General features: G+C 34.9%; 1 protein-coding gene across 1 annotated transcript in view; it reads right to left on the bottom strand.

The window, feature by feature from the left end:
- The window catches only part of CASC5 (cancer susceptibility candidate 5), a 64781-nt gene that overhangs the window by 22314 nt on the left and 26910 nt on the right, over window positions 1–15557 (bottom strand). The window contains exons 8-13 of the mRNA XM_010847951.1: window positions 15258–15295; window positions 13002–13054; window positions 7033–12117; window positions 5532–5670; window positions 5061–5128; window positions 4175–4273 (exon numbers count right to left, since the gene is read on the bottom strand). Of these exons, the coding sequence (XP_010846253.1) occupies window positions 4175–4273; window positions 5061–5128; window positions 5532–5670; window positions 7033–12117; window positions 13002–13054; window positions 15258–15295 (5482 nt within the window). The remainder of the gene's footprint in view (window positions 1–4174; window positions 4274–5060; window positions 5129–5531; window positions 5671–7032; window positions 12118–13001; window positions 13055–15257; window positions 15296–15557) is intronic.

Here is a 15557-nt window from a genome sequence, read left to right as displayed (position 1 = left end):
TCGGACATGACTGAGTGACTGAACTGACTGAATGATCACCTCATACAGATACAAAATTGAAGAAATAGAAAAAAATTTTCCTTGTGATGAGAACTCTTAGTATTTACTCTCTTAACAACTTTCATATAAAACATACTACTGTATTAATTGTATTTATCATGTTGTACTTTACATCCCTAGTGCTTATTTATCTTATAATTGGAAGTTTGTACCTTTTGACTGCCTTGATCCAATTCCCCCTCTCCTCATCCCATTGGTAAACCACAAATCTGATCTCATTTTTTATGAGTTTGTTTGTTTTTGAAATATAACTGACCTACAATACTATGTTATTAGTTCTTCTTACACAATATAGCAATATGGCATCTGTACATAGTATCTTTAGCTGGTCCTACCAGCTGAACTCCTACAATTGCACACACACATGGGTGCCAAACATACATCTCCCTGTCTGCCTCAAGAATGCCTCCCCAGTTCCACCCTAGAGGAGACTCATGGTCATCTAAATCCTGTAACAGATGCCCATAGTTGTGAACCTCCTTTTCCACAGCCCATACATTACCCATTTCTTTGGCCCTTCTCTACTTTGGGATTTTTTTTTTAAATACTTTTTTTTGCTGCACCACATAGCATGTGTGATCTTAGTTCCCCAACCAGACATGGAACTTGTGCCTCCTGCACTGGAAGCATGGAGTCTTAAATACTGGACTGCCAGGGAAGTCCCTACTTTGGGATTTTTAAATTTCTTTCCCGCGATAGCATGAACTCTTCTTACCATCTTTTTTTTTTTTTTTTAACTGAAGTATAGTTGATTTGTCTTACCCTCTTGATGGTTCTTTCCCAGATACATTTCCCTAACACTGCCTTTCCTGACCTCTACAAAGCCTAAGACCAAAGGGGAAGAGTCATACTAATTCATACTAATATTCCCTTGATTCATCCCTCAAAATTAGCTTCCCAGATATCCTCCACTGTTCTACCCTGCCAGCAACCTTTCTGTTCCTACGCTTCCCCTTTGCTTTCTCTGGCCCCTGGCACTGTTTCTGCATTTCCCAAGACTCTACATAACATACCTAGACACTTTTCTATCTCCCATCTGCAGCTGAGGCAAGGGGATTCTACAGGGAAGGGACACTACTATGGTGATGAGAATAATGAGGTTGGGGACCCAAAAGATGCATGAGTATCTTTCTCCTTTCTATCTTTGATTTACTTTTCACCTTTAGATATCAATGCTCCTGTAATTGATTTCTTTCTAAACAGCTTTATTGAGATTTAATTTACACACCATATAGTTCACTAAGTATGCAATTAAATGATTTATAAAATATATTCACAAGGTTGTGCAACATCATCACCAGCTAATTTTAGAGCACTTTCCTCTAAAAGAAACCTTGTACCCATTAGCTGTCATTCCTTCCTCCTCCACCCCTACCTTAGCCTCAGGTAACCACTAATCAGTTCACTTTTTGGCTATTATGAATAATGTTCATGTACCAGTTTTTGTGTAGAGGTACATATTCAATTCTCTTAGGTAAATACCTAGAATTGGAATTGGTGGATCATATAATAGTTCTGTTTAACTTTTTGAGGAAATAGGCTACACCATTTTACAAGTCTACCAGCAATGTATGAAAATTCCAGCCTCTTCACATCCTTGCCAGCAGTTGTTATTTTGTCATTTTGGCTACAGGCATCCTAGTGGGTGTGAAGTGGTAACTTATTTTAATTTGTACTTCCTTTATCACTATTTTGCTAATTGGCCATTCATATATCTTCTTTGGAGAAACGTCTATTTTGATCCTTTGATATTTTTAATTGGGTTATCTTTTTTTTTTTTAATTCTTTTTATTTATTTGGCTGCACTGGGTCTTAGTTGCAGCACATGGGTTTCAGTTCCCTGACCAGGGATTTAACCCAGGCCCCCTGAGTTGGGAGCGCTGAGCTGTAGCCACTGGACCACCAGGGAAGTCCCCAATTGGGTTATTTTTTTGAGTTGTAAGAGTGCTTTAAATATTCTGGATACAAGGCTAAGTTGTATGATTTTCAAATGTTTTCTCCTGTTCTGTGGGTTGTGTTTGCCCTTTCTTGATGGTATCATTTGCAGCACACAAGTTTTAAATTTTGATGAAGTCCAATTTTTAATTTTGGCACTTGTGCCTTGGTGTTGTATAGGATTGATTTTTTTAATGTACAATGTGAAGTATGGATCAAGGTTCATTTTTTTTCCTGTAGATAGCCAACTGATTCAACACCATTTATAGGAAAGGCCACTATTCTACAGGGGCATCTTTGTCATAAACCAAATAGTCATAAATGTGTGGGTCTCTTCTTTGAAAGTTAGAAGTCATCTGGTCCTAGTGACAATTTTAATGGTAAATTGCAAACTAAAAATTTCAATGGTGGGAATTTCCTGGTTGTCCAGTGGTTAGGACTCCTCACTTTCATGGCAAAGGGTGTGAGTTCAATCCCTGGTCAGGGAACTAAGATCCTGCAAGTCAGGTGGTGTAGCCAAAACAAATAGTCAATGGTAGTTAATCAGAGTTATCCAGTTCTTGGGTTAATTTTGGTAATTTTTGTATTATGACAAAATTTGTATTTGGTATTTTTGTAAATTTGGTATTTTTCTAAAAAATCATCTAGGTCTTAAAAGTTGTCATCACAGTTGAAGGATTAAAAAAAATTCTTTTTATCTTTCTTTTAATCTGTGGATGTGTCTTTCTCAATTATACGTATTTTAGCTTTCTCTCTCCCCCCTTTTTTTTAGATTTATTTTTGGCTGTGTTGTGTTTTTGCTGCTGCACACAGGCTTTCTCTAGATGTCGAGTATGGGCTTCTCATTGCACTGGCTTCCTTCTCTTGTTGGGAAGCACAGGCTCAAGGTTAATGGGCTTCAGTAGCTGTAGTACATGGGCTCAGCAGTTATGGTTCATGGGCTCTAGAGTACTGGCTAGAGTAGTGCATGGCAGAGTAGTTGCATCGCAGGGGCTCCGTTGTCCTGAGGCACATGGGATCTTCCCAGACCAGGGATTGAACCGGTGTCCATTGCATTGCAAGGGGGATTCTTATATACTGGATCACAGGGAGAAGCCTTCCTTTGACTTAATTAAGCTCTTTAAGAGTTTTTTTAATTGTGTTTTCAAAGTACCAGTTTTTATTTTATTAGCTGCATTGCACTAATAAATGAAGCACTAAATGCTTCATTTTAGCTCTCTGACAAGAGGTGGAACCCAAACCCTTGGCAGAGAGCACACAGAATCCTAACCACTGGACTATCAGGGAATTCCCCCAAAGTACCAATTTTTAGATCTGTTATCTTTTCTACTAGTTTTTGTTTTCTATTTTATTAATTTTCTATTTACCTGAATTCTGTCTTCCTACCTTTTTTACAGATGTCATTTTATTGTTCATTTTCCAATTTCTTAAAGTATTAAAAAGTCCTTTAGTTTTAGATTCTCTTCTATAACAGTGATCTGAGGCTTTTAATTTCCTGCTAAGTGTATGTTCTGTTGTATATCCCATAGACTGTTCTCCTTTACTTTCTAAATAGTTTTGCTTTCCTCTTTGATGTGAATTATCTAGAAACATGTTTCTTAATTTCCAAGATGTTTGTGTTTTTAATAGTTCTAATTTTATTGGATTAAGATCAGATATCTATGAAGTCTCCGTTTTTCAATTTCTCATGTTTTTCTTTGTGATCAAGGGTATACCTAATTTTTGTAAATGTTCAACAGACTTAAGTTAAAAAAAATACTATGTAATTTTATATGTAAATGAAAAGAGTTTTCTATTAATCTTTTAAACTAAGCTTCTTGGTTGCATTATTTAAATATTCTATGATTTTAAATATTTTTTATATTGAAAAATGTTTATTAAAACCTCTGCTATACCTGGCTTTTTATAATAATAGGGGAAAGCATATGTTCAGGAAAAAGTATAAAACAAAACAGATGGCAAGAAATAAAAAAAAAACTCCACCTTTTCAAAATTCATATTTTTTAAAAATAAATTTTTAAGCTAACCCCAAATGTACCTTCTATAGCAAAATTTTCTGTAGGAAAATTTGCTTCCTTAGATTCTTTTTTTTGTTTTTCTAATAAACACTTGCTTCGATACAGTTTAGTAAACATATATTTTAACTGAGATGACTATTTTGCCAAGAAATTGTACTTACTTTGGCTGGAAGATTGCTCTGTCTGGGTTTCTGTATCAGAATGTGTACCTGAAGAAGTATAAAGAACTCCTTTATTGTTATTCTTCCATCTTTGAGTTTCTGAGGAAGAAAAAAAGTTTGCATGACCATTCAAGGTAAAACTTGACCATTGCTCAAACTTTGACCATTGCTCAAAGTTTGTTTTTATGAGCAATTTTGACTAGAACCACCTCTTTTGTTTCTATATTGCTTAAAGTACTTTGCATATGTGTAAATATTATTCTGATGTAGGCTATACACAAGCAGATTTCATCTAATATTATTTCTTAAGTTTATTCAGTAATAGTAAAATTGGGGGGAAAAAACAACAAAACGTAGGCCTTCCAATTGTGATTCTACTCCACATAATTGACATGTCCTGTCCTTAACAAAAAAAAAAAAGAGAACTAGCCTTCTGTATATTTGAAATATTTCATAATTCAAAAAAATTAAACAAGAGAAAACAAAATGAGGAAATCAGGTGCATTTGAGAAATAGTGGCTTCCCTTGTGGCTCAGTGGTAAAGAATCCTACTAATGCAGGAGATACAGGTTCGATCCCCAATCCGAGACTATCCCACGTGCTGCAAAGCAACTAAGCCCATGTTCCACAACTAATGAGCCTGTGCTCCACAGCCCACAAACCGCAACTACTGAGTCCACGTGCCACAACTACGGAAGCCTGCACATCCTAGAGCTTGTGCTCCTCAACAAGAGACAGCCACAGTGAGAAGCCCGTGCACCACAACCAGAGAGTAGCCCCTGCTTGCTACAACTAGAAAAAAGCCTGCACAAAGCAAAGATGACCCAGCACAGCCAAAAAAATATATAAATAAAATTATTTTAAAAAATGAGAAATACTTTCATACCTCCTTTAAGCTCTGTTCACAAACGGTATCTCTGAGAAACTGTGATTCTATTTGACTACCAAGGTGTGCTAAAAGTAAAGCAAATTCAAGTGATGAACAAGTTAAATTAAATTATAAACTTAGTTTTAATTATTGTTCAGGTTTATGTGTGGTTCATGCTCTTGAAGCTATCTGCTAGGATCCTTCTGGGAAGACAGTCATTTGTAGGGTAAAGTATATTAGTTTTAAGGGCTCCATATTATTTTTCTACTAATTTTAAGCTTCTTAAGAAAATCACTCTTGTAATATAACACTTCTCAATTTGTTAAAACAACTAAGAATTAAAAATAAACTAAATATTATTTTACTTATCAACTATTTATAACTCCCAAAAATCTTATACAAATTTCAAATATCTCCTAAACTGAAATACATGTATTATTAGTCAAGTAACAGATGATTTCTCTTATTTAGCCTTCATTAAAATCTTACTGCTTAAGTCCAGAGAGGTCCCATCAACCTTGACTGAATCCAGAGAACTGCTACAACTAGACGGAGTTCTGCTCAGGCTTTTTATCAATACACTGTTAGCATTTTTATCCATCTCTCCTTCAGCACGGAGATCAGAAATCTGAAATCAATAAAGGAACATCATAAGAGTAAAGTTATTACACTATTAATTATAATGACTAAATGCTGAATGCCAGGAGAAATACTTCTAACATAAAATTTATCTGTAATCATATAAAATACTTTAGTAAAGAATTAGAATAAGTAACAAGCAGCTTAGTAGGCTTTTAGAAGTTCAAAGTAATTTTATTTAAAAATATAATGAAATAACATTATGTATTATACTATATGAGAAAATTGTTTCTCAGCAGTATCCAGGTTATAACCAGATCCTATGAGCTACCAAATGTTGACCTATCCAGTTATTCATCTACTAGACACCAGGGTCAGGGCTACTACACTGTAGAAAACAGAAGAGAATACTGACTATACAAAATAGCCCTGTCTGGAGTACAGAGAAAAAATTTATTTCTAGGCTTTAGTATTTCCTTCCCCAGATGACCAAGACTCCTTTGGTTGAAGTCAAATAAGTCACATGGTCCTGGTTTTACCATTTTAACTATTTTACTTTACAGACTTAAGTGTCATTTTCATCTATCTGAAACCATTTTCTATCTGCCATTTTCATCTAACTGAAATCATCTTCTAAGCTTACTTACAAACTTCTGAACAGAATTTAAACTTTGTTTCTATGAACCTATACTTTCTAATCTTTATTTCTCCACTTACAAAACTCAGTCTAAATGACAAGCCCATGAATACTGGAGTGGGTAGCCTATCCCTCCTCCAGGGAATATTCCTGACTCAGGAATCGAATTGGAGTCTCCTGCATTGCAGGAGGATTCTTTACCAGCTGAGCCACCAGGGAAGCCTGTATTCTCCCCAAGTTATCCAAATCAGTGTTTTTAAATAAACATAAAATCTTACTTCACTTTGAGGTACTGGGTTTGATCTAGGCATTCTCCCATCCTCAAAAGAAATGGACTCTCAGCTTCTACATATTTTCATTAGTCAAGAAAATTCAGTCCATCTTTTCTTTATGCAGTCTGCATAATAAATCTTTTTATCCAAACATTTTAACACTGAAGATGACTTATCAAACTCCATGTACCCTGCCTAGAGATTTTTATATGCAAAGTCACAATGACAGATCACTAGAAGTGACAGAATATTTAGAATTACACAATCAATATTAATTTTTTCTACTTCCCATTTCATTTTTTGTGACCATTTGTCACTTCAAACTGTGTTTAAGTCTACCTGCTAGTCAATTAATTTCTTTAAGATTTTATACAGGAATATTTCTCCAGGCCTATAACTGGAAATAATTCCTGCTTACCTAACACTAAAATTAAAATTCAAGAATACTCATAATTTAAAAGAAGACAATCAAGAACATTTCTTAGTTCAAGACAGGGCTTACCTCCTGATCTTGTGCAGTATCACTAAACACAATTTCATTTTTTCTGATTTTTTTCTCATTCTGAATATCATCATCATCTTGTACCCAGGTTCTTTTTTGGCTATTGCAGGTTTCTTCCATTTTATTTTCAGAGGGTGAAGTCTCTTTTTGGTATGTCTCAGTCAAAGCCTTTTCCTCAGTATCTATGCTGATAGAGTCTGAGGAATTAATCTCACCAGGATATATAGGGAGATTTTCCTCATTTATATATTGAGATGGACTTAAGTTCAGTTTAGCTCTAACAATTCCAATGCCTGAATCCTTATTGGAAACCGGCTGAGTTTCTAAGTGATTTAAATCAGTTGTGTCTGCTGGAACCTGCTTCAGATCATCAATACCAGTGACACTACAATTTCTTTTGTTTGGCAATCTGGGCAAAAATATTCCCAAAGAACATCTCCTCATTTTATCTTTTACAATTGTCATTAATGGTACAGAGGTGGCTTCAGCTCCATTATGTGGAATGTTATTTTCTTCATCTTTATCATCTTTAGCACTGCTAGACACTGTGTTAACATTATGTGCTTCTGTAGCTTGCACTATACTCATATCACGGTGTGGCTTATTTACTAATTCAAGCAACTGTTCTGGAGAAGGTGGTAAATGAACTGGTTGGAAATCTAAAAATTCTTCAGTTTTTCCATTTAAGTTATTCAGATTTGGTTTGACACTACTACAAGTTGCAACACTGGATGCAATCACAGGATCTGACGCTTCTCGAGGATTGATAAGAGTTTGAATAACTTGCTTAGTCAAGGCTGAGTTATTGTGGAAATCTACAGCTGTATTACATTTAGCTGTTTGAATATTTTTCTTTGGTTCTTTTTTATAGGCCATAGTAAACTGTTTCCCATTATAGAGCATTGTGGAATTGTTTTCATATGTGGGTTCAGAGGAATTTCCTCCAACAATATTTAAATTATTTCCAGCTTTAGACAATATTGCTTCATCTTTATTGACACTATTCTGTCCTTGTTGAGGTAATGGAGGTAGTTGGGTTAACAGATGATGCTGAGAAACATCATCAACAAAGGTCTTCTTTAAACTGTGTTCTGCCTTATCAACAGAGGGCTCCACTTGATCCCTTGGAAGCTTAAAAGACACTGGCTTTGAGTTAAGTTTAGCCATCTTCCCTGAATCTTCACCATATACTAAAGTTTCATTTGATATTAGACTTGGGGGCTCCTTAATCAGATCTTGATCTTTTAGCACTTTTGGGGCACAATGTAACTGTCCTTGGGTATTGGTTTGAACGACTTTTTCCTTCTCTAACAAGCAAGGAACAGAATGAGACAGTCCCTCAGATTTCAAATCATCATCACTGGCTGAATTGTTTGCATAAGGAAGATCATTTTGCACTGGGCAATGACTGGCTTTTAAATCTTCATCTTTATCATGTAAGGACAAGACATTCTTTTCCAAATTACCAAAAAAGGAAGTAACATTAGGTAAACAGGAATAATTATCACCAGATCCACAAATAGCAGTTGCAGGACTACCTGTAAAATCCACATTTCTTCTATCTGTACTATTTAACTGACAGCTTTCAATTTTGGCTTTTTCCAATGTATAGGCCTGGCCTACAACTTTCATGACTTCTTCATCCACAGAAGTGCTATGGAATTTGACATCTGTCTCACCTTGACCCCCAGACAATGTATTAGTAGGAACAAAGGGTATCACATTATGCTTTTGCTCACTGTGAAGAACGATTTTGTTTTCTACAGCCAGTGCTTGTTTTTTAGTGACTTCTTGAATAGAATTAGCATCTTGTGGAAAAGAAACACCCAAGATTTTTCTTTTTGCTATTCCAAATGCAGGGCACTCTTGAAGTATTTTCTCTGTGGCTTGACAATCAATGAGAACAGTGTGTGACTTAGTAACTTCCAGATCACTGTGATTATCTACAAACATAACAGTTTTGTCTGTAGTCCTAGTGGTTATTTTATCTGGTGAGAGAGGTTTATATTCTAAGGCAGTCGTGTGACTTCTGGTGATCTCCATGTCATCCTGTCCACAGGTATACAAAACAGTATTAGAAGTTCCTTCCAAAGGCACCAAATGGGAGTCCTCTCTATCTTCCAGGACACTTTTGTTATTTATTTCCACTGTACAACACTGGAGGACATCCATATCATTTTTATCATTCTTTGAAAATGCAATGGTCGTGTCATTTTTGAGTCTAAGGCTTTTCCTTCTCTGATTTTTGCCTGATAGAGGTTCATTCAGCAATATAGGCTTTTGTACATTTCTGTCATTTTTCCAAATGGTTGATTTAGACACTTCCGTGTTATCAGCTATAAATGCTTCAGCTTTCTCTAAAGGACCATGATTAGACCATTTCCCTGGTAGTGTCAGCTGGCTGACTTTTGCGACTGAATGATCCCTTTTGACATTTTGCTGGAAAAAAACACTCTCTTCAGTAGAAGTAGGCGAAACTTTTGATTTTTCTAGGCTTTTTCTTTTGGATAGTTCAAAGTCAGGTCTATCTGGAAGCACAGTTCTCTCCTTTGTTTGGCAGTCAATGAAAACAGTATGGGACTTTGTCATTTCTAGTTCATCATGATTATCTACAAACACTACAGTTTTGTCCACAGGCCTAGTAGTTGTTTTATCTGGTGAGACAGTTTTACATTCTATTGCAGTTGTGTGACTTCTGGTGACCTCCATGTCATCTTGCCCACATGCATACAAAACAGTGTTAGAATTTCCTGCCAAAGGCACCAAATGGGAATCATGTTCATCTAGTAAAGGTCTATGATTTATTTCCACTGTACAACTCTTGGTGATATCCATATCATTCTCATTTCCCTCTGAAAATACAACAGTCTTATCAACTTTTAGCCTGCCAAGACTTTTTCTTCCACAAATTTTGACGTCTTGTTTTTCATTCAGAATTCCGGATTTCTGTACATTTTTGTCTTCCAACACATCCATGATACCATCAGAAATAAACACTCCCATTTTTTCTATAGGACTTTCATTACATTTTTTAACTTTTACAGCTTTCTGTCTGTTTACTGTTGATAACTGGCTATTAGTGTTTTCTAAATTAGTCTTACTTAGTTCTAGTACTTCAGAAGGACCAAATCCAGTAATGACAGTGTGACTGTTGGTTAGATCCATATCTTCTTCCTTCTCTGAACAAATAACTTTCTTGTCAGAACAGTCAGGAATGGGATTACCTAAACATTTCCTTAGTGGCTCAGGCAGTTTAGAATTCTGGCCTAGTACAGATTTTACTGTTTGACTGTTAACAACATTATGATTTCTCATGGCAGGCCATCCTCTTGATGAAAATAATGGCTTTGAAGTAGGAAACAAAGCTTGCTCACATGAAATTGTATTTCTGTTATTTCCCAGTGGTACCTGTTTGTCAAGATCTTCACGAGAGTATACTATATTATGTTTTGTTGCTACGTCCTGGTTAGTATCAGGTGACTGAGGAGAATCTTTATCAAGAAAGGGTGAAATCTTCAAAACTTGACTTTTTTCTTTGTCCCAGGTATTAGCTGGGATGTTCTTAGATATTATGTTTTGTTGTTGGGATAGGTCAATATGATCTTTCGTCATTTTTTCCCATTCATCTGAAAGGCTTTTGCTGTGAGAGTGAGATTTACTGGTATTTTCAGATGTCAGATCATAAGATGGAAGAGGAAACTGACTTCCTAAATTAACTGTGTGACTTTTAGTCAAATCCATATCTTCATCCATGAAGATTTCAGTCCTTTTGTCAGTCAATGAAACAAATAAAGGATTTTCCGGGCTCTGCTGTAATCTTTCCTTAGATACAAGAGGAACGGAGTGACAATTTACATTTATGTCCCAATTCTCTGACACAATTATGTGATTTTGGATCATCATTTCTTTTTCAGATACTGGTGCAGTTGCTTTCTGTACATTTGTCTGAACTTGTTTAAAAATTTGATTATCGATTTTAACTGTGTGACTCTTGGTAATGTCCATGCTATCTTCTCCTGAATAAACAGTTTTCTCTCCGAGAAGAGAGCTGCCATCTGGATTGGGATACATTTTAGAATAATTATTGTCATGCTTTACCAAATTTTTCTCCTCTCTCATACTTGAGTGACACTTGGTCAGTTCCATGACATTATTACAACTAGAATAGAAAAATGTCTTATCATCTTGCATAACTGGACCAGAATATTTAGATTCTGGGATCGTGGCCAATGGTCTGATATTCTGGTTGGTAGCCTGTGTGCCTGTTTGAATTTCTGTCCCTGTAATATGACTTCTGATCATATGTATGTTACCTTCAGGGTTTAAGGAAAGGTCTTGAAAAGCATCATTCGGTTTATCCTTAAAGACTGTCTTCTGTTCTAGTGCTTTAGTTTCATAACAGGTTGAAACATCCATCATGACATCCTGAGTTTGATTTTCTATTTCAGGCAGATTATCTGCTGAAGGTAACTTCTGTACAGTGTGGCTAATTGTCAAGTCCATGAAGTCATTGCCATAAACTGTAATATCATCACCTTTAAATTCCCTTAAGCTGGCCTCACTGGATGTGGGAACAAAAGTCTGAATATTGGTTGTATGACACTGGGTAAAATTCATTCCATCATCTTGTTCTCTAAAGAGTCTAGTCATATTCCTGGTATTTTCATCTACACCAAGAGATACATGCATTTGATGTACAGAAGTGGTCTTATTTGCTTCTTTGGAATGAATAGGCATCTCAGAATTTTCTTTATCAGGTCCTGTAAAAGGAAAAGCATTTGATTTTCCTATTTTCAATCTTTTTATGAAGTCATTAAAATTTATCTTCTTTTCTGAAGAAGTGTTTTGATCTACGGAAAAATTTAATTCTTTCTTCATTCTTGAATCTTCAGTGTGGAGTTTTAAGTTAGCCAGAAACGATGTAGTATCTATCTTGGTGGACTTTTCACTTTTGGTACAATCTAAAAGGCCTTTGGTGATCATCACAGTGTGACTTGCTGTCAGGTCCATCTGGTTTTCATCTGAAAAGATGACTGTTTGGTCATTTGCATGTTTCCTTTCATGGCTGTATTCTGTCATTGAAATCTACAGCAAAAGCAAAATGTAAGGGATCAAATAAAGTGCAAACTTCTAAAAGGGTATTTTATAACATGTGCTATATAGAAAGATTATATAGGCAATCCTAAATGATGGTTTCATGATACATTGGTTTGTGTGAATCAATGGTGTGGTGAGTAGCATGTAATTTATTATTAAAATGTTTTTCTAAAGTCTATGAATACTTGCAGTTTTTGAAGGTTAATTATAATTAACCATTAACTAAAAAATGAAAAGACTGACAATACCAAATGTAACTGAAATGAAAATTATATTAGATAGGTCATTCTCATTCTAAGTAAAAAAAAAAAATTAGAAGGAATAAGCGCGTGATGGCTAAATTATAGTACACTCTAAGTTCTTGGGGGTTGAGTTTTCTTTGAATTGCAGTGGTTTTACTTGTAAAGACATGGTCTAACACTGCTACTCAAAGTATGGTCTGTGGACCAGTGCATTACTGTCACCTGGGAGAGATGTATAGAAGTTCAGGACCTATCCCAGATCTAGGGGATAAGAATCTATATTTTAACCAAATTCTTAGATTATTCATATGCCTCATAAAGTTTGAGAATTTCTGATATAATTAACATATTTCTGTATTATTTAAACTGGAAGTGATTTAACTATACTTAGTTAATTGGGAGATAGTGAAGGACAGGGAAGCCTGGTGTGCTGCAGTTCATGGGGTCGCAAAGTGTTGGACACGATGTAGCGACTGAACAACAAGTTAACTGGAAAGGTAGGTAGCTTTTCCAGTCTATGTTGGTTCATTCTGGTAAGTAATTTCTAAATCATGTCATTAACACTAAATTTTTTGTGTTTTAAACTATCAAACAAAATTAAAATATGAAGGCATTTGAATGAACTCATACCTCTCTCTGGGGCATCTGGGTCTGAATGGGAGCACAAAGCAACGTGTTCATTCCTATTGAGTAAAAAGAAAAACTATAGTCATGACAAATGTATATATCACAAAGAGCCTGATTTTTCTATTCATAGGAGTTTCATTAGTTACAAGTATTTACTAAGTTTTTTTGGTTACTAAGTCTTTTGTAAAGACTTAGGTATTAAATTTTACTGAGACTTTCAAATTGTCCCACTTTAGAAACAGACAGATCAGTGATTACTGTATTCTCTGCATACTGAAATTTTAGAATGTGGTAGAAATTTTTAAAGGTTGGATTCTAAAGATGGAAAGTATGGATTAATTTTTTTCCTCCTTCAAGTCTCCATTTTTATTTTCTGGATAGTAGAAGTTACACACTAAAGAGTACCAACTGCTAAGACTGAAATGTTAGGGTAACATTTTTATTTAAAAAAATGTATTTATTTGGCTACACTGGGTCTTAGTTATGGCACACATGATCTTCGTTGCAGCATGTGGGACCTGATTTCCTGACTAGAGATGAAACATAGGCCTCCTGCATTGCAAACATGGAGTCTTAGCCCCTGGAGCACCAAGGAAGTCCCTGTTAGGGTAAGATTTTGAGCATCTTTTATTCTATGCTAAGGAATCTAGATGTTCCCAGATGAGATGTGCACTTTATAAAAATAATTCAAGAGAAGAAAATAGATTCAAGAGAAGATGAACCAATGAGGAAGCTACTCTAATAGTTCAGATGTAGCACTGTAGAGAGTTGAACTTGTGTTAGGGCAACAGACAGTAAGAACAGAAATAAGAGATTAGATTCAAGACACTTTAGAACTGAAATATAAAGTTTTGGGGACAAACTGGACTTTGGAAACAAGGAAGTGACTGAAGATGCTATAATAAAACAAGAAATGTATCTAAAAATTCTTAGGTTTAAGACAAATCTTTAGAATATTTTCAATAGTTATGGCAACCCTGACTGAATATAATGAAGTGATGATGGGCTTTTTATTAAAGCCTTATTTACATATTAAGCTTGCATTCTTGTCATTTATTTAACAAATATTGATTCAGAACATATATATGCCCCAAAACTCAACTATATGCCAAAGCACAAAAAAACAAGACAAAGTTTCTGGACTCAAAGAATTTCTAGATTAATAAAAGAGCCAAAAATAAATACCTAAAATACAATATGATAAATTCTACAATAGACTGAAAAATAAAAAGGGTATTTTGAGAGCACACATCAGAGTAACTAACTGCTTGGTTTTGATAGAGAAGGCTCAATTTAAGCCAGGACCACTTAATGTATGGTGTCAGTCTGTGAACTGCTTAATATCAATTAATTTAATATAAGGAGCTTGCAGCCACTGTAAAATTCGTTAGTAAAGCTTTACTAAGAAAAAAAAAGTCACTAACTAAACAGTAGCTTACTACCATAGTGCAAGTTCCTTTCTTATTATGGACTATAACAGTTGTGGACTGGCTACTTTGAATGGCACTTAAGTTAAGCTAAGGGAAAACCTAAGTTAAGTGAAAGATGAGAAGACTGTTAGACAAATTGGATTAGGAAGATCTCTTTAGGTAAAGGAAACAGCATTTACAAATGGACACAGTCAGAAAAAAGACCATATGGGAAAATGCAAGTAGTTATTCATGGGCCAGAGCAAAATATGCCTGTAAAGGGCCTGAGATAAAGTTGGAGAAAAAGACAAGTAAAATTATAAAAGGCTTTCTAAGTTTATGCTAAGGAGTATGGGTTTTATCCTGTAAGCAAAATAGTGTCTTTTGAACAATTTTAGGATGGAGGGTAATACAATAAGATTTCAAAATACATAGAATGAATTAGAAGGATAAGAACCTAAATACAATAGTCCAAAAAAGAATTCAAGTGAGGATTTGAATTCAAATACTGGCAGAAGGTACAGAGAATAAGTAACAGATAGGCAAGATATTTCAAAGACAGAACTGAAAGAGAATAGGGCCAAAAGGATATATGGAAAGAAGGAAAAGTTTAAAAACGACTCAATTCCTGACTTGAGTGAGTGACTGTGAATGGGAGTTCAACATAGAAATGAGGAATAGCAGGTTTGAGAGAAATATTAGTAAGTTTGTTAAATTTTAAAGAGCTTGTGTAAAGATCAACACTTTCTCTATATTTTTTGTTCACGGTACTCTTAAATATTACTTTTTAAGGAATCTAGATGAAGAGAAAAACACATGATAATAAGAAAAGTATTCTGATCATACTCACCAGTTATCTCACAGTAATTATCTTCTGGATTCTTATTCCTAAAAATTAATAAGTAATTAAAAAATCTATACTCCAGACAATTACCAAGAATTCCAACAGTTGAAAGAGGAGGGAAGGTGAAATGTTTTCACAGGATAACTGGCAGAAAACTCCAAAGATATCTTTTATTTATTTATTTATTTTTTATTTCAACTCTTTTTTTTTTTTTTTCTAATTTTATTTTATTTTTAAACTTTACATAATTGTATTAGTTTTGCCAAATATCAAAATGAATCCGCCACAGGTATACATGTGTTCCCC

The sequence above is a fragment of the Bison bison genome, unplaced genomic scaffold (assembly GCF_000754665.1).
Source record: "Bison bison bison isolate TAMUID 2011002044 unplaced genomic scaffold, Bison_UMD1.0 scf7180017864259, whole genome shotgun sequence".
In the NCBI taxonomy this organism is placed as follows: domain Eukaryota; kingdom Metazoa; phylum Chordata; class Mammalia; order Artiodactyla; family Bovidae; genus Bison; species Bison bison.
The sequence above is the reverse complement of the archived record's forward strand: the minus strand, read 5'-3'. Positions and strand labels throughout refer to the sequence as shown.